Below are 24,964 nucleotides of genomic sequence, written 5' to 3' on the forward strand. Positions count from 1 at the left end.
TTCGTTTATTTACTGAATTCACTCCCTGGGGCCTGTTGCACAAAACTAGGATAAGGGATTAAGCCAGGATATCTTGGTGATCCTGGCTCAATTGATCCGTAATCCGGTTGCACTAAAGATGGATAGGGGGCAGGAGGATATGTTATGGTATAAATTACCATGGAGATTTATTCTGTGGAGCTAGCCTGCTCCAGACCAGGCTAAATTCCAGGATCTATTTAATCTCATCCCTAATGTCAGTCAGCAGTCACCACAAATGGAAACCAATAGTTATTTCACTGCTCACTATACATTGTTATCACATATAACTAGACCCACTGTTATTATTTAAACGTTTGTGATCATTAATTTCAATGATTTTGGATAAAAAAATATTTTTAGATGATGTTGCTATCATTAGATAATTTAGTTTCCCATAGACTATAAGGCTATATATAAAATGATAGAATATTAGGGCCACAGAGGGGAAAAAAACACAAGTCATAATATTGTAACCAGTTGTTTTAAAGGAGGACAGTTGTTAAAATGACAGATGTGGGGCATTTCGTGAAATTGTACTTCAGTATGGTTTCATAAACAAAGACATGCTGATGTGCCAGAATATTAAGTATCACATTGTCATAAGTATCAAAACTGTAAAAACAATATGTAGCTTTTCTGCAGAAAGAACCAGCCTCATAAATTTATGACTTTATCCTTTTTCTTCAGTGTGGCCCTAGTACTCTGTCATATAAACAAATACACATTCCATATGAATATAAAAACACAATGTGTAACATTATGTTCCTTTATTGAATAAGGACAAAACAAAGCAGGTAAACCATCAGCTCCTTTCGAAACTGAAGTCACAGTGACTCTACAAGATGGAAAGCACAGAATCCAAGCATATTATACAAAATGATACATACACATTCAAAGGTCTGTATATAACACACCCTGCATGTCTGCACACTAAAATAAATGCAGGACAAATCCATACACATCAACTGAACAGACAAATGAATGGATGCAGTAGCCTCCCTGCAGCCTTGTATTACACACAGTATACCGCACAAACATCATAAGAGGCCAAATTCGTCAAAAAACGAACCCAAAAAAACCCAAATTCCTCTGCCACCGCAGGACATATTTAACCAAAATTGAAAGCACACATACTAACTAAAATAATTCAACACATATTGGTCCCTCAGCAGCCGACCACTGTCGTCATCAGGGAAGATTGCCGGATTGTCCCAGTCCATGGCTGGTGGCACTCTGGGGGCCCTCTCCTTCCTCAGGCAGGCCACATTGTGGAGGACAGCACAAGCCACAGTAATATCACATGCCCTAACAGGGCTGACCCTTAATTTGTGAAGGCAGTGAAAGCGTGCCTTCAGGAGGCCAAAGGTCATTTCAACTCTGGCCCTGGTCCTGGCATGGGCATGGTTGTAGGCCTGCTGTGCTTCCTGGGGGTCTGTGAAAGGTGTCAGGAGAAAAGGCTGGCAGCCATACCCCCTATCTCCCAGCAACACACCAGAGAATTCACCTGTCAACACAAAATCTCATCATTACTACCTCATAAACACAGTGATATTCTTGACACAGCCATGATGGTTATAAATAGGGGTTGTGTGGCTTACCTTGTGATAGGCACTGATAGATTTCAGAGGCCCGAAAGATTCTGGAGTCATGGACTGAGCCAGGCCATTTTGCCACAACATTGCTGATCACACAGTCAGCATTGCAGACCATCTGAAATCATAAGATGAGGAATATTACACCAATCAATGCACATCACTGGCAATGCAGAGTGTTCGTCAATGGACAATATCAAAAAGTTATGTTCACCTGAACATTAATGCTGTGAAAGGATTTCCTATTCACAAAATCGGCCTCATGGGCACCTGAGGGGGCTTTTATCCTTATGTGTGTGCAGTCCACTGCACCAATGACATTGGGGAAACCTGTCACACAAAGTAATGAGTATCCTACTATGTGTTAACAGTTGTCCTGTAATTTGTAGATCCTCTTACCTGCAATCCTATAGAACTCCTCTTTGATGTCACAGAGTCTTCTGTGGCCAGGGAAGGAGATGAAGACATCTGCTAATGCTTTGATAGCCAGACACACACTCCTTATTGTGCGGCAAATTGTGGCCTTGTTCAGCTGTTCTGCATCCCCCACTGAGTACAGGAAGGCTCCACTAGCAAAAAAGCGCAAGGCCACACAAACCATTTGCTCCACACTCAGTGCATGGCTCCGTGCAGTGCGGTGCTTAATCCTGGGACCCAGTAGTCTGCATAGATACCTGATGCCATCTGCAGAAAACCTGTATCTTTCATATAGATGGTCATCAGGGAAGGCCAGTGGGTCCAACCGGTCCCTGAAGACCCTTTCTCGCCTGAAGGCTCTCCTCAGCACAAGTGCTTCTTCATCCACCACATCTCGCACGAATGGGCATGCCATTGTCAGAGCAGAAAGGAACACACAATTTTGGGCCTTCATATAGGCTAGTGGCCACACCTGGTGCTGGGGGGGTGGGCAAAAGAGGGCGATGCCTTATAACGATGACTTGGTTGTACTGATTGCTGGGAAAATAAAAAAAACCTTAGAAAGATGCCACCGTCCTGTGTGCTCACAATAAGAGCTCATATGTCATGGCTCACTTGACTTTACGAGAATATACCTAATTTTTATTTTGAGCTGTGTCATCTTCTTGGAGCTGGGGGAGGAAAGAAAAATAATGATTAATACATTTGTGTTACAGTTAGCATACAGTGTACATTGAAGGCATATCTCACCTCCCTCTCAAGTTTTTTTATTTCAAGGTCCAGTTTCCTAATTGTCCTCTTTTTTATTTCGGACTCCAGTGCAAGATTTTCCATCTTTTTCTTCTTGTACTGAATGTCTATGTCTGCCAGTTCTATTTGGCGCCGGAGGTGGTTGCCATACAACTTTCTGATAGCTTGTGAGCTCTGTGAACACAATACAATTAGCGCAGCTGGAATTTGGCAGGATGTGGTGTCCTTTTATTAATACGCACTATGTTGCCAGGCTGGTTTTCCCACTGTATAGCATCTGGGTCCTGTAAAAGAAATTAGATTTTTTGATTTTGATGAGGACTCCTCACCATTGTAGAGTAAATAGTACTTTCACAGTCTTAACATGATACCTCATGCCTTCTGGAATCCAGAGAGATGGTCTCCTCCTCATCATCGTCTCCATCATGTGCTGTTGCTGCTGCACTGGGGCCTTCACCCTATCACATTTAATCGGATTCATATTGAAGCTAGTAGACAAGACATGCCAGGCCTACAGTATGCCTTTGATGGAGTACTCACTGGATCAGCATCGTCTGGTGCTTGTGCTGGTGGCTCTAACAGGAACACAGTGCTGCCAGACACTGCAAGGCAATAGGTAAACCAAAGTCAGACAGTCCAAATTGATTCAATATGAATGTGGTTGTATCCCATGTAGAGATGGAAGGACATACCTTGAATGAAGCGGGTGGCATCTTGGGAGGAACCTATGCTCGTCTCTTTCCCCCCAGGGATCCCCTCTAAGACGGGCCTGCCTTTATTTAGCTCCAAGGCCATGTCCTCTGCTGGGGTAAGGTCAGCCTTTGGTGACCCACCACCCGTGCCTTGTCTGTGGGTATTCTTTTTCACTGCTAAAACAGTACAGACAATGTGTGAGCAGGCACCTTCTGGGTACAATATATGCTTGTGCTTTGTTAAATATTAGTCAGGGACCATACCATTCTGCAGAATGTTCTTGTATTTGATTTTGACCTGCTGCCATGTCCGTTTTGGCCCGTTCATGTTTAATCTACACACACACACACACACACACACACACACATTTAATGGAGTCACACTGCAAAAAATTACTTGGTATTTTTGTCTTGTTTTCAGTAAAAATATCAAAAAATTTATCATAGCTTTATACAGTGTGATGGAGTTACTTTACACAATTTCACTCATATCTGCAGTGCATTTCAATTAAAAATTTAACCGTTTCATAATTACAGTACAACTGCATTTTTGGAGATGTGAATTAAATATTTGAATTGTAATTGTGATGTTTCAGCGGAGCGGTGAGTGTGTAATTGTGCACTACTTACGCATTCAGGCGGTCTGCAATACTTTGCCACGCTTTTTCTCTTTGCTTTATCACTGTGGCGGTGTTGCCTTTCCTCTTAATTATATCTTTTACCTCCTCGTATGCCTCCATGAGGATTTGTGCTTCCGACGGGGAAAAGTACGCGGCTCTAGTTGCCATGGTAAATCAGTTAATCTGTGATCTGTGGCGGGGTCTATTTGAGTGAGCCGTGAGCGCGCACCTATCCAGGATTGGTTTCACCTGGCTTAATGAATCCGTGTCTGCTCATCCTGGCTTGGTCTTTGTGCAACCAATTAAGCCTGGACGCACATGTTTTGGCTTCATTGAGCTCAGCTGAGTCATTTATCCCGGATGTCTTAATTCTACTTTTGTGCAACAGGCCCCTGTACTTGCTTCCTGATTATTAGTGTACACGTTGCACCAATAAGTCTCCCTTAGTCACTTACTATTGCTAGGTATGTATTGGCTCTACAAATAAAGTGAATATCACTCTAGATGTTTCAGATTCATTAGAAAAGTCCCCACACCAATTTCAAACACACAGTATCATCATATTAGTCTGTATCTGGTATGAAAGCCAGAAGACCCTAATGGAATATGTTGTTAAACTTTATTGTGTTAACTTGATTGTGTATTAACCCATTATCACACTCTCAATGATGAGCTTCTATATTGAGTTCAAAGGCACTTAAATCTTCTGTCTTGCCCATTCACCCTCTGAATGGCACACATACACAATCCATGTCTCAATTGTCTCAAGGCTTAAAAATCCTTCTTTAACCTGTCTCCACCCCTTCATCTATAATGATTGAAGTGGATTTAACAAGTGACATCAAGAAGGGATCATAGCTTTCACCTGGATTCACCTGGTCAGTCTACAACGTCATGGAAAGAGCAGGTCTTCCTAATGTTTTGTACGTGCAGTCTATATGAAATGACAGGCTTGAGAAAATTATTTATTGTAGGCTTAAACATTGCAATTGAGGAATTCTATGTATTGGTAACCATTACATGGCAATTGAGGAATTATAGGCCCATCTCATGACATTTAAATAAACATTATCTGTGTTGCGGGCAGAGTTTGATCGCTGTGGTTACCCAGAAAGGCTAATGGCCTGATAGATATGCTTAACAGGTAATATACCTAACCATTCATCATTCTTTCCCCTCCAAATCATCCATCAGATAACTTCTTATTGGCTGGAAATAATGAAACACTCAGTATGCAAATAACCATAACAAAACATAACCTTTTAATGGCGAAAAGGAAAATGTCTCTTGTCGTGGAGGCAGCTAGACCCAATCAAATTAATCACTGGATGATTTGTGTGTGGTTGATATAACTCAGCTTATCACTAACTGCTTAATATGAGTAAAGGACTGTTGCATGTAAATACAGTGCCTTCGGAAAGTATTCATACCCCTTGACTTATTCCAAATGTTGTTGTGTTACAGTCTGAATTCAAAATGGATTAAATAATTATTTTCTCTCACCCGTCTACACACAATACCCTAGAATGACAAAGTAAAAACATGTTTTTAGAGATTTTTACAAATTTGTTGATAATGAAATACAGAAATATCTAATTTACATAAGCATTCACAGCCCTGAGTCAATGCACCTTTGGCAGAGATTACAGCTGTGAATCTTCCTGGGTAAGTCTCTAAGAGATTTCCACACCTGGACTGTGCAACATTTGCCCATTATTCTTTTCGAAATTCTTCAAGGTCTGTCAAATTGGTTGTTGATCATTGCTAGGCAACCATTTTCAGGTCTTGCCGTAGCACTTTAAAGTAGATTTAAGTCAAAACTGTAACTCGGCCACTCAGGAACATTCACTGTCTTTTTGGTAAGCTACTCCAGTGTAGATTTAGCCTTGTGCTTTAGGTTATTGTCAGTGAGTGGACTGAACCATGTTTTCCTGTGTTTAGCTATATTCCATTTCTTTTATATCCTGAAAAACTCCCCAGTCCTTAATGATTACAAGCATACCCATAACACGATGCAGCCACCACTATGCTTGAAAATATTGAGAGTGGTACTCAGTAATGTGTTGTGTTGCATTTGCCCCGAACATAACACTTTGTATTCTGGACAAAAATGAATAGCTTTGCCACATTTGTTGGAGTATTAGTGTCTTGTTTCAAACAGGATGCATTTTTTGGAAAATTTCAATTCCGTACAGGCTTCCATCTTTTCACTCTGTCAATTAGGTTAGTATTGTGGAGTAACTACAATGCTGTTGCGCCATCATTAGTTTTCTTCTATCACAGCCATTAAACTATGTAACTGTTTTAAAGTCACCATTGGCCTCATGGTGAAATCCCTGAGAAGTTTCCTTCCTCTCCGGCAACTTAGTTAGGAAGGACTTTGTAGTGACGGGGTGTATTGATACACCATCCAAAGTGTAATTAATAACTTCACCATGCTCACAGGGATATTGAATGTCTGTTTATTCTTATTTTTACCGATCTACTAATAGGTTTCCTTCTTTGCGAGGCATTGGAAAATCTGTCTGATTTTTGTGGTTGAATCTGTGTCATCACAAGGGGGTTGAATACTTATTGACTCAAGACATTTCGACTTCACATTTTTTATTATATTTTGTAAAAATTTCTATAAACATAATTCCTCTTCGACATTATGGGGTATTGTTTGTAGGGCTCTGGCTGGGCCACTCAAGGACAGTCAGAGACTTGTCCTGAAGCCATTACTACGTTGTCTTGGCTGTGTGCTTAGGGTCGTTGTCCTGTTGGAAGGTGAACCTTCGCCCCCAGTCTGAGGTCCTGAGCTCTCTGGAGCAGGTTTTCATCAAGGATCTTTCTGTACTGTGCTCTGTTCATCTTTACCTCGATCCTGACTAGTCTCCCAGTCCTTGCCGTGGAAAAACATCCCCACAGCATGATGCTGCCATCACCATGCTTCACCGTGGAGATGGTATTGGGCAGGTGATGAGCGGTGCCTGGTTTCCTCTTGACGTGATGCTTGGCATTCAGGCCAAAGAGTTCAATCTTGGTTTCATCAGACCAATGAATCTTGTTTCCCATGGTCTGAGAGTCCTTTAGGTGCCTTTTGGCTAACTCCAAGTGGGCTGTCATGTGCTTTTTACGGAGGAGTGGCTTCCATCTGGCTACTGTACCATAAAGGCCTAATTGGTAGAGTGCTGCAGAGATGGTTGTCCTTCTGGAAGGTTCTCCCGTCTCCTCAGAGGAACACTTGAGCTATGTCAGAGTTAGCATCTGGCGGCCAGCTGTCAGAATAGTATTGGTGGTTCCAAACGTCTTCCATTTAAGAATGATGGAGGCCACTGTGTAGTTGGGGACCTTCAATGCTTCAGAAACTGACAATTCCTTTTTGCTCTGACATGCACTGTCAACTGTGGGACTTTATATAGACAAGTGTGTGCCTTTCCAAATCATGTCAAATCAATTGAATTTACCACAGGTGGACTCCAATCAAGTTGTAGAAATATCCCAAGGATGATCAATGGAAACAGGATGCACCTAAGCTCAATTTCGAGTCTCATAGCAAAGGTTCTGAATACTTATATAAATAAGATATTTCTGTTTTGGTTTTTTTATACCTTTGCTAAAATGTCTGAAAACCTGTTTTCGCTTTGTCATTATATTGTGTGTAGATTGATGCGGAAAAATATTTATTTAATCGATTTTATAATAAGGCTGTAACGTAACAAAATGTGTAAAAAGTGAAGGGGTCTGAATACTTTCCGAAGGCACCGTAACTCTTGAGTCCTAAATGTCATTTTAAACTCTACACATGGTAGCCTGGCCAGGCTATGACCAAACTCAGAAGTCACTTGATGTCATGTGGTGTCTGGCCCCCAGGGAATCTCTAGGGCCCCTCATGCCATCGTCACAATTGGGTGTCCCCAGTCCTGACCATCCAGTGAGTGAGTGCCTGCCTGTTATGTGAGAGAGTGAGGGAGATCCTGCCTGTTATGTGAGAGAGTGAGGGAGATCCTGCTTGGCCAACATGGACATGGTGGCTGGTGGCCACCATGGCCATTTTACAAATACAGTTCCCTTCAGATTCCCCTGACAGTCACGTGGCAGTGACAGCTTCATGTGACAGCTTCATGTGACTCATAAATACCATGGTAAATGTGGGCTACACAGTAAGTACCATGGTAAATGTGGGCTACACATTAAGTACCATGGTAAATGTGGGCTACACATTAAGTACCATGGTAAATGTGGGCTACACATTAAGTACCATGGTAAATGTGGGCTACACATTAAGTACCATGGTAAATGTGGGCTACACATTAAGTACCATGGTAAATGTGGGCTCCTGATCACATTATGTAGGCTACCTGTACTTGCTGTGTGAGCAGACTCATAGTCACAGAAAAGTCTTTAGTATAGGGTATTTTCAAATGCGGACCAATGTGATAGACTACAATTCAAACGTGAATCACTGTAAGAGCAATATTTTGGATAATATTTCTACCATTGACTGATTGAAGTGTTATGCAGATAGAGTGGGATGACTGACCGCGGACACAAATCAAATCCAATTTTATTAGTCACATGCTTGTAAACAACAGGTGTAGACTAACAGTGAAATGCACCTACAATTTGTCTTAACTCAACAGCTCTCCTTTTAGTTTTACGACGATGCAAAAGACCGAACGTATGTGATGATATATTATAAATGGATTGAATTAGTCAGAAGAACCCAACAGACACTGGGGCAACACCTACTGTCTGTCTGACCGTTCATCCCCGCGCGCGCTCCGGGTGAACACTGTCGCCTTCAATGCTCGTCTCGCAAACCCCTCCCTTGCCAGCTTGAGCTCAGTCACACTCCTTTCACGTTCAATACTGAGCAGCAACAAGCATTTGTAAAAATGTGAATTTCAACTGCGCTATTCCAACATTTTTGACGAGGATAGGAAACTACTGGAGAAGGAAGATTGCGTTGGAACGATCCGTTTAGAATGTCAAAGTCTGAAATTGAGAGACTGACGGTTGCTTCTATTGCAGGTGAGAATGGAAACATATGTCGCCTGTTGCTCCGCACCACCTCTACACGCGCAGCACACACACATACGTATGTATGAGCTCATTTTCATGCTGGCTTTCCACCTTTCTTTTTCTTTTCAGTTGGTGATTGTTGTTAGTCAGATATGAGGGGGAAAAAGGAAAATAGATGGGTTTGGGGTCGTCATATATATCATTTTTGGGGGTTATTTCAAAATCCACCATGTTTTAAATTAATATTATTATTCATGTGCCATGTGACGATTGAATGTGTTGCTTCACAGCTACATTGATGTTCTCTGATCACTCAAATATTGTTTATTGTAGGTAGCTATATCGAATGTATTGTTATTACTCTATTAGAATAATGGTATTATAGGATACCTGCAATAACATTGCTGTTATGTCCTTGGTAAATACTTGAACAGGACATTGTTCCATGGGTGACATCTTTACATGAATGCCGCAATGAAATACTGTAGTTTAATCATGGCAGTGATTTTTTTACATGTAGAAAATAACAGCTGCGCGGGTCAGAAAGGGGAGCCGGGTACCCTGTAGTACGTCGCATTCAGGCGCCGAGCTCGAGAGCAGGGTTAACGGTTGATGGTTGAGCCACGGAGTGCGCTATAGGAAGAAATTCACCTTGATGACGAGCAGGCTCACACTGCGGGGTGTCCTCCTTATCATTAGTGTTCACTCATTATATCATATCAAAACTCATACTATAATAATATAATGTAGGAATATCATAATGATAATATATAACTGATAAACTAAAGGCGTACATGCAGACCTATAGGCCTACCTAGAAAAGTTTACGACTTTGTGTATGCTTGGCTACTCATAAATCATATTCTTTACCATGGGGCATGGTCTATTTGTTTGGGAAATGCTATGCCATGCCGTTTATAACACTTGCAGACTATTCTGTTTGAGGAATAGCTTGGCTATCATTTGCTCAGACCCATTTCTATTGTAATTCGATATCCCCAGATCCAGCTCAAGACTATTTGCATAAATAGTTCATCCTTAATAATGATGTTTATTTAATTATCACAAAATGTATCAAGTGATGTAGTACTATATGGGTCAAGAAAACATAGTAGGCAAGTCCGCTTTAGGTCTAAATTTGCATCCCAAATTGCACCCAATTTCCTATGTAGTGCACCACAGCTATGGTAAAAAGTAGTGTACTATGTATGGAATAGGGTGCCATTTTGGATGCAGTCCACATCTTTGTTGAATTTCATGTTGATGCTAAACAATAAATATGGCCTTGACAGGAACATGCAACTTAAGTAATAGAATGGCCATATGCTATGATAAATGATAGAAATAGGGTCACGTTGTGTCAAAATACATTTCAACTCCAAGTCTTGAACCAATCAAATTACTCTGCCTTTTAATACAATGATGGTGTACATCACATTTCTCTAATACCTGTGTAGTAGCACTAATTATTACAGTAATAACATTGATGTTACATTATATTCTAGTGATTGTTTTGTAAATGTATAGTAATGAGACAATAGACATCATTTATTCTCTGACCTTATGGTGGGGTCATATCCAAGAGATATCTTATTGAACTCTGGACCATTCATTTGACTTCAGGCTAATACTTCCAGTCTGACAGTGTTTTGCGATCGATGCCTTTATTTTTCTTTACTTCATGATTCATCCTTACAGCCATGTTGAGATTTGTCATAGGAAATAGCTTCACATGTAAGCTTTGGTTGACATCCCTGGAAGTCAAAGCTCTTACAAATCAAATCAAATGTTATTTTTCACATGCGCCGAATACAACAGGTACAACAGGAGACCGCATTGTGAAATGCTTACTTACAAGCCCATTGGGGAGAAAATGATTGAGCAGCCACTACATAGCCTAAGTGCTATTTACAAAGCCCATGCATGATTGTAGTTGATTGGGAGTCCATCCCAGTTCTAGAGTGCCTGCTAGATTGTGATTACAGACCAATTTACACTGAACAAAAATATAAATGCATCATGTTTACATTTTTGTAATTTAGCAGACATTCTTATCTAGAGCGACTTACAGTAGTGAGTACATACGTTTCCCCCATACTGGTCCCCGATAGGAATTAAACCCACAACCCTGGCATTGCAAGCACCATGCTCTACCAACTGAGCCACACATGACCTTTTTTCATGCTCTAAAACAAAAGATCTCAGAAATTGTCCATATGCACAAAAAGCGTATTTCTCTACAATTTTGTGCACAAATTTGTTTACATCCCTGTTGGTGAGCATTTCTCCTTTGCCAAGATAATCCATCCACTTGACAGGTGTGGCATATCCAGAAGATGATTAACCCCCTAGAGTCGATTGACGCACCGGTACGTCAATCTAAGTTACATAACAACAAAATCCCCATCAAAATCCATCAGTTTAAATTAGAGACATCTGCTTTTATTGCATTGGATGCATCTCAATCCACTGCATCCACCAGTGTAACACCTCCTCATCTGTGGTGAAAGGTGGCAGAGCTAGAGTGGTGTTTGTCAGACCATGAGACATCCCGAAAATTGGTAAATCATGTAAACGACCCCCGCAAGTGTCACGGGACTCATCTGAAGGTAACCGGTACCGTTTTTAAAAAACTAATGGAAGTACAGTGCATTTGGGCAGTATTCAGACCCCTTGAATTTTTCCATGTTTTGTTAAATTACAGCCTTTTTCTATAATGTATTAAATCGTGTTCCCCCTTATCAGTCTACACACAATACCCCATAATGACAAAGCAAAAACAGGTTTTTAGACATTTTTGCAAATGTATTAAAAAAGTTTTTCTTTTTAAATCACATTTACATAAGTATTCAGATCCTTTACTCAGTACTTTGTAGAAGCACTTTTTGCCAGCGATTACAGCCTCGAGTCTTATTGGGTATGACGCCTCAAGCTTGGCACACCTGTATTTGGGGAGTTTCGCCCATTCTTCTCTGCAGATCCTCTCAAGTTCTCAGGTTGGATGGGGAGTGTCGCTGCACAGCTATTTTCAGGTCTCCAGAGATGTTCGATCGGGTTCAAGTCTGGACTCTTATCCCGAAGCCACTCCTGCGTTGTCTTGACTGTGTGCTTAAGGTCGTTGTCCTGTTGGAAGGTGAACCTTCGCCCCAGTCTGAGGTCCTGAGTGCTCTGAAGCAGGTTTTCATCAAGGATCTCTCTGTACTTTGCTCCGTTCCTATTTCCCTCGATCCTGACTAGTCCCCCAGTCCCTGCCACTGAAAAACATCCCCACAACATGATGCTGCCACCACCATGCTTCACCGTAGGGATGGCATTGGCCAGGTGATGAGCGGTGCCTGGTTTCCTCCAGACGTGACACTTGGCATTCAGGCCAAAGAGTTCAATCTTGGTTTCATCAGACCAGATAATCTTGTTTTTCATGGCCTGAGAGTCCTTTAGGTGCTTTTTGGCAAACTCTAAGCGGGCTGTCATGTGCCTTTTACTGAGGTAGTGGCTTCCGTCTGGCCATTCTGCCATAAAGGTCTGATTGGTGGAGTGCTGCAGAGATGGTTGTCCTTCTGGAAGGTTCTCCCATTTCCACAGATGAACTCTGAAGCTCTGTCAAAGTAACCATCGGGTTCTTCGTCACCTCACTGACCAAGGCCCTTCTACCCAAATTGCTCAGTTTGACTGGGTGGTCAGCTCTAGGAAGAGTCTTGATGGTTCCAAACTTGGAGGTGGAGGTCACTGTGTTCTTAAGGACCTTCAATGCTGCAGATCTGTGCCTCAACACAATCCTGTCTTGACACACAACACAATGCCTCAAGTTGAATGTTAATTTCTCTAACATAAGTCGCCTAAAACATAGTTTTAAGAGAATTTGGCAGTATGTCCAACCGGCATCACAACCGTAGACCACGAGTAACCACACCAGCCCAGGACCACAACATCCGGCATCTTCGCATGTGGGATCGTCTGAAACAAGCAACCCAGACAGCTGATGAAGCTGTGGAAGTCAACGTTGTGAACAGAGTGCCCCATGGTGGCGGTGGGGTTATGGTATGGGCAGGCTGAAACTACGGAGAATGAACACAATTGCATTTTATCGATGGCCATTTGAATGCACAGAGATACCGTGACGAGATCACCTCATGTTTCAGCATGATAATGCATTGCCCCATGTCGAAAAGATCTGTACCCAATTCCTCAAAGCTGAAAATGTCCCAGTTCTTCCATGGCCTGCATACTCACCAGACATGTCACGCATTGAGCATGTTTGGGATGCTCTGGATCAACATGTATGACAGCGTATTCCAGTTCCCGCCAATATCCAGAAACTTCACACAGCCATTGAAGAGGAGTGGGGCAACATTCCACAGGCCACAATCAACAGCCTGATCAATTCTATGTGAAGGAGCTGTGTCGCGCTGCATGAGGCAAATGGTGGTCACACCAGATACTGACTGGATTTCTGATCCACGCCCCTACCTTTTTTTAAGGTATCTGTGACCAACAGATGCATATCTGTATTCCCAGTCATGTGAAATCCATAGATTAGGGCCTAATTTATTTATTTTAGTTGACTGATTTCCTTATATGAACTGTAACTCTGTAAAATCTTAGAAATTGTTACATGTTGCATTTATATTTTTGTTCATGGGTAATTGCATTTAAAAATCAGATTTTTGTAAAGGATTGCTCTTTTTCCAGTAATGGTAAAAAAATCCATTGCCCAGCCTCTACCCCTTAAAATCATATGATGACAGAAAACTTACAAAAATCTAAGTTGACATTGATGACATGATACACTACATGTATGGACCTCACTTTGTGCACGGTAGCAGGAAAGGGCCTGCCCCAAACTGTTGCCACAAAGTTGGAAGCACATAATTATCTAGAATGTCATTGTATGCTGTAGCATTAAGATTTACCTTCACTGGAACTAAGGGGCCTAGCCCGAACCACGAAAAACAGCCCCAGACCATTATTCCTCCTCCATCACAAATTTCAAAATCATACTACTAACCAATATGATAATAGAAAGACTGCATGTATAAAGTAAGCACTTTATTCAATTTATGAACGTTTTAATGGTTCCACTGAATCTGAATAACAGGGCAATCATGTTCTTCTTGATTTGTGAAATGAAAATTTCAGTGGTGCCAAAAATAGAAATGGTCGCTGCCTCGCGGCTGAGTTCACCGGTGCCTATTTTAACCCAGTATGTGAACAACCTTGTACACTGTGACCAGAGACAGGAGAGGGCCACCAGCTGAATTCAGCCAGGTCATTACTGTCTGAATTGAAAATGATGGTATGACTTCAGTCAGTCATTGGACTTGAAAGGACTCAAAGCTCACACGCTCCCAGTGACACACAGCCTATATTCTCCCCTCCAGGGGCCTCTGAAGATGATGCATTCAAAATCCCTCATCAATGTGGATACCAACTGTCACTTGTGTTGCTTTGCCATTTTTCTAGTCGTCGATGATGGATGACATGCCTGCATGCAATTCAGCTTTTTGGCAGTTGACATTTGAACCTAGACTCACTTGAGCCCCTGTGCCTGGTGCTCACGGGGGAGACGGCCTCATACAGACAACACAGATGCTTCCCTATCTCCATCACTCTGTCTCTCTCTAAACCTTTCTCTCTCTCCCCCTCTCTCTCGCTCTTTCTCTTTCTCTCATCATCATAGGCTCTATTAAACAACACAGGCTGTGGGGAGAGATAGGGCTGCTCCCTCAACCTACATAGGTTATTATTATTTCTATGGTTATCAGTATCTCTTTTTCCCAGAAATGGGCAGACGCCCATGTCCATTAGCAATCACTGCATTCTGGAGCGTTCTACAATGCCTCCCATCAAGCTGCTGGGCAGTATAGTAAAGCTGTACATAATCTGATGCAGAATTGATCATATGTCTTAAGTGGATACATTTTTCATGATCTTATCCTGTTCAAGCTCGGTAATTAATGTGTTTTTATCAACACCTCAGGGAGATCTGACAGACACATGTTAGCAGTGCTTAATTTGAGCCGGATCCTGCCGGAACAGGATCCGGCACCTCTCAGATTTGACTTTGTTCATTCTGGCACCTATTTGCCCAGATCCGGTACCTCTATCGGCATGATTTATTAATTGTTTCACTGTTCGCACTGTAAACATTCTAATAAAGCGATCAGCGTTAAATCAAGTTGCCTTGTTATTTCTCCCGCTCCCCAGAAAGACCATCATGTAAAAGCGTGGTGATCCTTCTGTGTAATCATCCTATCCTGCCACACTGATTCCAGACCTGCTCTCCTATTTGTACATAGAGGTTATGGGGAGGCCGGTGGAGTAAGTAACTGATCTTGACACAGGTCTTGGTAGTGGTGGTCAGCTAGTGAAGAGGTCCCTACGTAATCACGTCACGTAGACTAGGCTAGTTGTCTCCCTACTGAATTTGAAACGTGGGAAAGACAAATAAAAAATTTATAAAAAAAGGCAATCAAGTTTGATGACATTTTTCAAGTCCAAAATCCTGAGAAAGATGGTGAATCGAACCCAGAACGAGCCAGAGAATTGTCAGTGCTGGAGGAGAGGAGTGAGGGGCAAACTGTTCCTAATGGGGATGCCTGAGCTAGCAGCGCTGCTAATCCTGCCAGTTCAGCATCACCACCGGCACCTCCACTAGCTAGTAGGCCTACTAGCGAGTCAGACTCAGCGGGAGAGGGAGACGGGGAGCTGGGGGGGACAGTGCCTCATCCACCGACGAAGTGCTCGAAGCAGGTGCAATTTGCAGTTCAAGAACAACAAACGTATAACCAAGGGCTTGTCATGCAGAATTCAAAGCTGGGCTGTACAACATGCAAAAAGGTAGGGAGCTTGGGTCTAGAAACAACTGGAGTGATTAAACTAGCTAGCAAAAGAGAGGGTGGAATGTACAGTAACATCCTCTGCCTTTGACATAAAAACAACAACAAAGAGCCCTCAGAATTATTATTTTTTGAATATGCCTGAACCAATGCACATTTGGTGGCAGCAGGCCTTGTAGATGAGGCTAAAGAGGACACCCATGTTATAGTTAACCCTCAAAATGAAAAAAATAGACACTACAGCCAGAGTCTTCAAAACAGCCTTAGAAGGAGGCTAAACGTCACTGCCACAGGCCCGCTCATGGCTTTGAGCAAGACATTGACTGTCAGGAGTTAAATGAACTTGACATGGGGAGAGTCATTGTGGGAGGTTTTGAAAACTAAGGTAGGAAAATTGTTTTTCTTTACAAACTTGTTCTGTACTGTGAAGGTAATCTGAACATGTGCTTCATATTATCACATAGTCAGGAAGCCTATATATTCTCATATGTGTGTTCTGCTGTAGTCTACAGTAATTCATTTTATTTGAAGTTATATTCTGATATTGTGATATTTGTTCTACTGCTACATTGATGTCTTGAAAATGATATGACATATGGTTCTTGTAAGCCCCACAGCTGACTATGTGTGCATTTGCATATGGCGGGTGTTCTGCAGTGATGTCTAAAAATGTTGCTGTACACTGATTCTGACTTGTGTAAGCCCCGCAGCTACACTCATATATGTAGGCATACTGCAGTGACGTCTAAAATGTTGCTGTTCACTGATTCTGACTTGTGTAAGCCCCGCAGCTACACTCATATATGTAGACATACTGCAGTGACGTCTAAAAATGTTGCTGTACACTGATTCTGACTTGTGTAAGCCCCGCAGCTACACTCATATATGTAGACATACTGCAGTGACGTCTAAAATGTTGCTGTTCACTGATTCTGACTTGTGTAAGCCCCGCAGCTACACTCATATATGTAGACATACTGCAGTGACGTCTAAAATGTTGCTGTTCACTGATTCTGACTTGTGTAAGCCCCGCAGCTACACTCATATATGTAGACATACTGCAGTGACGTCTAAAATGTTGCTGTTCACTGATTCTGACTTGTGTAAGCCCCGCAGCTACACTCATATATGTAGACATACTGCAGTGACGTCGAAAATGTTGCTGTTCACTGATTCTGACTTGTGTAAGCCCCGCAGCTACACTCATATATGTAGACATACTGCAGTGACGTCTAAAATGTTGCTGTACACTGATTCTGACTTGTGTAAGCCCCGCAGCTACACTCATATATGTAGACATACTGCAGTGACGTCTAAAATGTTGCTGTTCACTGATTCTGACTTGTGTAAGCCCCGCAGCTACACTCATATATGTAGACATACTGCAGTGACGTCTAAAAATGTTGCTGTACACTGATTCTGACTTGTGTAAGCCCCGCAGCTACACTCATATATGTAGACATACTGCAGTGACGTCTAAAATGTTGCTGTTCACTGATTCTGACTTGTGTAAGCCCCGCAGCTACACTCATATATGTGAGCATACTGCAGTGACGTCTAAAATGCTTTGAATGAATCAGCACCTTGGAGAGTGCTGTCCGTTTAACCACCATAGACAGTAGGCCACATGGCTGTTTACTCTGTCTGCTGAGCTGCCACATTGTGTTAGTCACTTTTTTTCTCAATGTGTTCCAGTACCTTAAGAGCCCCTCGGGTAACGCACCCTATGTGTTCCAGTACCTTAAGAGCCCCTCGGGTAACGCACCCTATGTGTTCCGGGACCTCCCAATTTACAAATTAAGCACTGCATGTTAGCATGTGTTTATAAACATGATAGGTAGGATCTCGATATGGGGAAAGTTATATGACAGAAAATAATTGCATAGCATTTTTATGATTGAATAGGGTTGTATTGTACAGTTTGGTTAATGTAGAGTTCCTGTACTGTAAGTGAATTTCTTCCCTATGTGATGTTCTGCAGACAAAGATCTGTTATGAGAAGGTGACATTACAGCGTGACAGAGGGAGAATGAGGGGGGCTTGATAAAACCAGCCTGCTGCACTCCACTGTACTTAGCACTTACCAGACAGAAGCCCAAATAGCACCTTTATTCCCTATGGACCCTAGTCAAAAGTAGTGCACTACATAGGGAATAGGGTGCCATTTGGAACCAATGTGGTGTTGTTATCCACAGTACACAAGCTTACAATAGAGTAGGTGTATGTTTGTTTTACTAACGATACCAATCATATGTCATGAATGGGAACATAAGTAAACATTGCTTCCCTTGTCCTATATAACTGCCCATTACTGTGTACTTACTATATTCTCACTCTTACACAGATAATAAAATGTACATGTTTGACAGGTCCTCATTGTAAATAAAAATCTGTTCTTAATTGACTAAATAAACAACATCGTTTGTAGCTGGCTAGTGTTTGATTGACAGGGGGATTCACAGGTCCATGCTTATTGTCAAGTCTCAGTAAAGAGTGTGTGTTCATAAGGATGTGTTGTTGTAGCCCTTTCCTGCAGTTAAATCACCCTCTAGTGGCCTCATGGGTGGAATGTTATTCATATTTTTATAATTTCATAATAAATAAACATATTTCTTAAATAAACGCTGAAAATCGTTTCTATGTCAAACGGTTTTGTTTAAAATTTCAGTCTTCTGTGATGTACACTACATGACCAAAAGTATGTGGACACCTGCTCGGCAAACATCTCATTCATGAGCATTAATATGGAGTTGGTCCCCCCCTTTGCTGCTATAACAGCCTCTTCTGGGAAGGCTTTCCACTAGATGTTGGAACATTGCTGCAGAGACTTGCTTTCATTCAACCACAAGAGCATTAGTGAGATCTGGCACTGATGTTGGGCAATTAGGTCTGGCTCGCAGTCTACGTTCCAATTCATCCCAAAGGTGTTCGATGGGGTTGAGGTCATGGCTCTGTGCAAGCCAGTCAAGTTCTTCCATACCGATCTCCACCAACCTTTTCTGTATGGATCTCGCTTTGTGCAAGTGGGCATTGTCATGCGGAAACAGGAAAAGGCCTTCCCCAAACTGTTGCCTCAAAAGTTGGAAGAACAGAATCGTCTAGAATGTCATTGTATGCTACTGCATTAAGATTTCCCTTCACTGGAACTAAGGGGCCCGAACCATGAAAACAGCCACAGACCATTAATCCTCCTCCACCAAACTTTACAGTTGGCACTATGCATTCGGGCAGGTAGCGTTCTCCTGGCATCCGCCAAACCGAGATTGGTCCATTGGACTGCCTGATGGTGAAGCGTGATTCATCACTCCAGAGAACCCGTTTCCACTGCTCCAGAGTCCAATGGCGATGAGCTTTACACCACTCCAGCCTGCATTTGGCCTTTGGCATGGTGATCTTAGGCTTGTGTGCGGCTGCTCGGCCATGGAAACCCATTTCATGAAGCTCCCGACAAACAGTTATTGTATTGACGTTGCTTCCAGAGGCAGTTTGGAACTTGGTAGTGAGTGTTGCAACCGAGGACAGATGATTCTTACGCACTAAGCGCTTCATCACTCGGCGTTCCCGTTCGGTGAACTTTTGTGGCCTGCCAATTTGTGGCTGAGCCGTTGTTGCTCCTAGATGTTTCCACTTAACTATAACAGCACTTACAGTTGACAGAGGCAGCTCTAGCAGGGCAGAAATTTGATGAACTGTCTTATTGGAATGGTGGCATCCTATGATGGTTGAAAGTCACTGAGCTCTTCAGTGAGGCCATTCTACTGCCAATGGCTGCGTGCTCGATTGTATACTCCTGTCAGCAACGGGTGTGGCCAAAATAGCCTAATCCACTCATTTGAAGGGGTGTCCACATACTTTTGTATTTATAGTGTATATAAAGTGTAATATTGGGATGCAAACTCAAAATGTAATACATTTCAACTCTATATCTGACATGTTACAGGTGTCTTCTTTTTCTAAGCCCATAACCATGTGTGTGAGGTGTATACTTCTGTTTCAAAACCGTCTGTGTGACCCTGATTTAGCCCACTGCAGTAAAAGTTTATTAAGGTATTAAGGACAGTGATTCATCTAACCTAGATTAACCTTATCATGTAGCCTAGTTTGCCATAAATATAACAAGTTGTGTAATATCGTTTATATCAAACAGAACTCGGTTATGATGAGATTATGATGATGTGAATATAACAGAGTGGTTTGTTTTCACTTACACACCGTGGTGCTCCTGTTTTGTCTTTTTGACTTCAGCTAAAACCGAAAGTTACACACTAAAAAAGTAGTTCAAAGAACGTACAGTACTTCATTAAGCAGTTTTTATATTGTTTAATGCTTCTATCTGTTTTATTTCAGGTGTGATTACAGCATGAGTCCAACTGGTGACAGGCCCTACTAGGCCTGAACAGACGGAGTGTGTTGGTGGAGGCTCATCAGTCTCCAGTATGGAGTTTTTGGTATGAGCCGTGGCCGGTCCGTTGCTTCTTGGGTCGGTCCAGTGGTGTGGTGTCCCTGTCTCTTGGCGGGATGCTGAGGGCTGGTGGTCCCCACCAGTATGACTCCCCTGGACATGTGGCTATCCCGCTCCATCCCCATGTGCCTGCTCCTCCAGAGCCTGGTCCTCATGGCCCTGTGCTTCCCCTCCGCCTCCATGTGTCCCAAGGGATGCGTCTGCCAGCGGGCCCGACCCGACCCTGGCCTCCACCTCGGCCCTGGGCCCCTGGGGCTCCTCCTTGGCCTCAACGTCACCTGCACCGGGTCCCGGCTCAAAGAGATCCCCCCGGACCTGCCTCCAGACACCGCCGTGCTCCGCCTCGACCACAACCAGATCATGGCCGTCCCCGACCACGCCTTCCGGGGCCTGAGGCTGCTGCGGGAGCTCAATCTGTCCCACAATGCTGTGGAGACGCTGGGGGAGGGCGCCTTCAGTGGCGTGGAGGCCACACTGCAGGTCCTCGACCTCTCACACAACCGCATCACTAGTGTGCACAAGGATGCGTTCGCCCGGCTCAAAGCACGGATCCTGGTGGACGACAACCCCTGGCACTGTGACTGCACCCTGCAGCAGGCACTGGGCGGCATGGCCCACAACCACGAGGCGGCTGCACGTGTCCTCTGCCGGAGCTCCGAACTCCAGGAGCAGGAGGGACGCCATTTCCTGGCGGTGGACACAGACCTGTGTAACCTGGCCAAGAGGACCACGGACTACGCCATGCTGGTGACAATGTTCGGCTGGTTTGCCATGGTCATCTCCTACGTGGTGTATTACGTACGGCAGAACCAGGAGGATGCCCGGCGACACCTGGAGTACCTCAAGTCGCTCCCCAGCAAGCCTGTGAAGCCCAACGAGGTGGAGGACATCAGTACTGTGGTGTGATATCATCACTACTGGATACTATAGGACATCAGTAGTCCGGTGTGACATCCCTATAGTGAGAACTGACTGTATACCATAGAATTAGATTGTCTAATTAGTTCTAGAATTAGAATGACTAATTGATTCTAATTCTATGCATGAACAGCAGAAGTTCCGACCTAAACACGGAGATAGGACCCATATTTCTAGTTTTTACAACTGGTTCCAAATTTCAAGATGGATGTAATGTCTTCTGTTGTGAAAATGTTTTTATTTTGTCCTACCTGTGATGTACTTAAAATAAATCATGATAGATTAAACCTGGATCCTTGTAATTGAAGCTTCACACTCAATATGTGTAAATTACAAAGGTAAACATTGAGAAACCCCAATTTTTAAAAGAGGAGAGGAGAAAGAGGAGAAATGCAAACGTTAGCGTTTGTCTGTAGGCATCAATCTAAAGTCAAGCATTTTGGAATGCACAGTGTAGATGTCAGAATATAGACAACGGTAGTTAGTTCAGATCAGAGTAACAGAAGGGGGAAGACTATGGGTGTAACACAGATGGCTTCATTGAGATCTGTTCTGAGATCTGTTCTGAGATCGTTTAAAAAAATCTGAATCTCAGGTTAAAATTTTGATAGGTTGATAAGTCTTTTTTAGAGCAAAATCTGTAGAAATGGTTTGTTGGACTAAACTTTTGTAAGGTAATCTGAAGAGTGTTCTGTGTTTGTGCATCCAACTGCATACTTTGTTTCATTTTATTTGAAAAATAACAGGCCCCAAACATCAATCATGAAAATGACCTTTCATTTTCTTATGTGAAATAATGGAATCAATGATTTGTTCAAATTACCACAACATCACACTGTTGAAAGACTACTGATGTGCTGTAAAAATACTACAAATTTCTTCATTCATTTTGTCAAGTCCCTGTACTGTATGTTGTTGTTGTCTTGAAACGACAAAGTTGATACATTGCATCTTAGTAGATTTGTGATGGTCAGATAACGTAGCACAATGTTTTTTGGGGTAGATATCAAATGACCCACAAAAGACTCGGTAGATTCAAGTGATTCGTATGTGTGTCATGTGATTTACCAGTACACTAGTAGTGTCCAAGTTCTCATGTCCTGAGTCCGAACAAGCTTTTCGTGTTACGTGTTAACACAACAACACCCAACAACAATACTGTGCATTTGGTTTTTCTATATAAAAAAAACGTTTGCTATGATTTTTTATGACTCAGTCTATGCTTCCTGAAATAGAATACATATTCATATTCAGAGGAATGTATCTCACACAAAGCTTCCTCTCTCAGCCAAAATGTACATGTAGTTTGTGTCCCAAATGCCAACCTATTCCTTACATAGTGCATAAAGCCCTATGGACCCTGGTGGAAGTAATGCACTATGTAGGGAATAGGGTACAGTTTGCGACGCACCCTCAGCGTCACAAACCTGGCGATGGGAAGACTGTAATAATTTCAACACAAACATCCCCTTTCTGTTCAACCTCATGCTGCGTTCAGAATGCAGATAGATGCATGCATCATTTACCTTGCCTTTAAATACACTGTGTGTACAGTTATACCCCCAGCAAAGTGAGAAGAGCAAATTGCAGCTGTCATTCATTTAAATGGATTTCACTTCCATCACAGTGACAAGGGTTCACTAAAATATCCCATGGAGAGAGAGGGGAGGGCTGGTCAGAGAGGGAGAGAGAGGGAGAGAAAGCGAGAGATAAAGAGAGAGGAGAGATAAGTGAGGGAAGGAGCAATATGTGCAGGAAAGTGAGAGAATGAGAAAAGTTTCTTTCCATATTCAATGCGGATAATAAAAAATTATATATTTTGAAAAGGAATGTTTACAAAGTTACGTTTTTTTCTCCCAGAGCTGCAAGGTGGTCAGTTCATTTGGGAGGATTTGATGATACGATGAGCACAGGTAGTTACAACATTTAGTTACAAGAGGCTGTTACAACAGGTAGTTACAACAGGTTGTTTAAACAGGTAGTTACAACAGTAAGTAGGCCTAGTCACATCAAACTAAATGCAAATAGGTACATTGTTGTTGTGTGTGAGAAGGAACTTGAAATCCCTTTAAATCGTTGTATTTGAATGTTGTGCTACTGTACAGCCTTTTGCACTATCTTGTCCTGTAGAGCAGAGGCCATGAGTTCATGTCTCATGGATTTGTAATGGGTTTAGGAGAGGAGACTTTTTCTTTCAATACATGTACCGTACTGCAAATGAAGAAAGCACAGTGTAGCCAAGCCAAGGACTCTGGAAGAATGTTTAAGTGCCTGAAATACTTATCTCACATTTTCTGTTTCTCATTTTAACCAAATTATTTCACATTCAGAGTCGGTTTCTGGACATGAAAGAAGAAAGCATAGCGTTTCACAGACAAAGGTTTATGTGTTTTGGAATCCTTTCATGTCCAGGATAGTGTATATAGAACCAACACAAAGGAGAAATTAACTCTTTACTGTTTGCTTTGAAAGAGCTGATAGAAGTGAAATTGACTTTGATATCCTAGTTTTTCACTGTCTCACTAAAACGAAGACGTGAAAGTAACATAAAACAGAGAGAATGTGGTTGTTGTCTTTCTTCTCTGCCTGTCAATTTTCTTTTCTTTTTATTAGGGAAAAAAGCTGAAGCTTTGTGATAAAACTCAAGACCTAGCACTGATAAAACCATCCATACATTGTAAAGGCATGTCATAAATCGAAATAAAGGAAATATGGACACTCACCTCGTGATTTATTGTCATTTAGCTTTGGATGGTCACCACCGTTCAAAAGTTTGGGGTCACTTAGAAAATTCCTTGTTTTTGAAAGAAAAGCACATTTTTTGTCCATTAAAATAACATCAAATTGATCAGAAATACAGTGTAGACATTGTTATTGTTGTAAATGACTATTGTAGTTGGAAATAGCTGATTTTTAATGGAATATCTACATAGGCGTACAGAGGCCCATTATCAGCAACCATCACTCCTGTGTTCCAATGGCACGTTGTGTTAGCTAATCCAAGTTTATCATTTTAAAAGGCTAATTGATCATTAGAAAACCTTTTTGCAATTATGTTAGCACAGCTGAAAACTGTCGTCCTAATTAAAGAAGCAATAAAACTGGCCTTCTTAAGACTAGTTGAGTATCTGGAGCATCAAATCAAAGTTTATTTGTCACGTGCACCGAATACAACAGGTGTAGACCTTACAGTGAAATGCATACTTACAGGCTCTAACCAACAGTGCAAAAAAGGTATTAGGTGAACAATAGGTAAGTAAAGAAATAAAAACAACAGTAAAAAGAGTGAAAAATAACAGTAGCGAGGCTATAACAGTGGCGAGACTACATACAGGCAGCAGTTAGTCGGGCTGATTGAGGTAGTATGTACATGTAGATATGGTTAAAGTGACTATGCATATATGATGAACAGAGAGTAACAGTAGCGTAAAAGAGGGGTTGGGGGTGGCACACAATGCAAGTAGTCCTGGTAGCCATTTATGGCTTGGGGGTAAAAACTGTTGAGAAGCCTTTTTGTTCTAGACTTGGCACTCCGGTACCGCTTGCCATGCGGTAGTAGAGAGAACAGTCTATAACTGGGCGGCTGGTAACTTTGACAATTTTTAGGGCCTTCCTCTGACACCGCCTGGTGTAGAGGTCCTGGATGGCA

General features: G+C 42.2%; 2 protein-coding genes across 2 annotated transcripts; one reads left to right on the forward strand and one right to left on the reverse strand.

The window, feature by feature from the left end:
* Positions 1 to 752: 752 nt before the first annotated feature.
* On the reverse strand, positions 753 to 4,483 carry LOC139554912 (myb/SANT-like DNA-binding domain-containing protein 4). Its single transcript, XM_071368184.1, has 11 exons — positions 4,103 to 4,483; positions 3,737 to 3,807; positions 3,473 to 3,649; positions 3,321 to 3,382; positions 3,152 to 3,238; positions 3,023 to 3,064; positions 2,781 to 2,954; positions 2,666 to 2,701; positions 2,013 to 2,567; positions 1,620 to 1,731; positions 753 to 1,525 (listed from the first exon to the last, which is right to left on the reverse strand). Exons 1-8 carry the CDS (start codon positions 4,258 to 4,260, stop codon positions 2,666 to 2,668), a joined length of 807 nt encoding a protein of 268 aa, XP_071224285.1. The 5' UTR covers positions 4,261 to 4,483; the 3' UTR covers positions 753 to 1,525; positions 1,620 to 1,731; positions 2,013 to 2,567.
* Positions 4,484 to 8,874: 4,391 nt separating this feature from the next.
* Positions 8,875 to 24,037, forward strand: LOC139554914 (leucine-rich repeat-containing protein 3B-like). The gene is made up of 2 exons (XM_071368185.1): positions 8,875 to 9,108; positions 20,283 to 24,037. The coding sequence occupies exon 2, from the start codon at positions 20,482 to 20,484 to the stop codon at positions 21,301 to 21,303; it is 822 nt and encodes a 273-aa protein (XP_071224286.1). The 5' UTR covers positions 8,875 to 9,108; positions 20,283 to 20,481; the 3' UTR covers positions 21,304 to 24,037.
* The last annotated feature ends 927 nt before the right edge of the window (positions 24,038 to 24,964 follow it).

Source organism: Salvelinus alpinus, chromosome 26 (assembly GCF_045679555.1).
Source record: "Salvelinus alpinus chromosome 26, SLU_Salpinus.1, whole genome shotgun sequence".
NCBI lineage: Eukaryota > Metazoa > Chordata > Actinopteri > Salmoniformes > Salmonidae > Salvelinus > Salvelinus alpinus.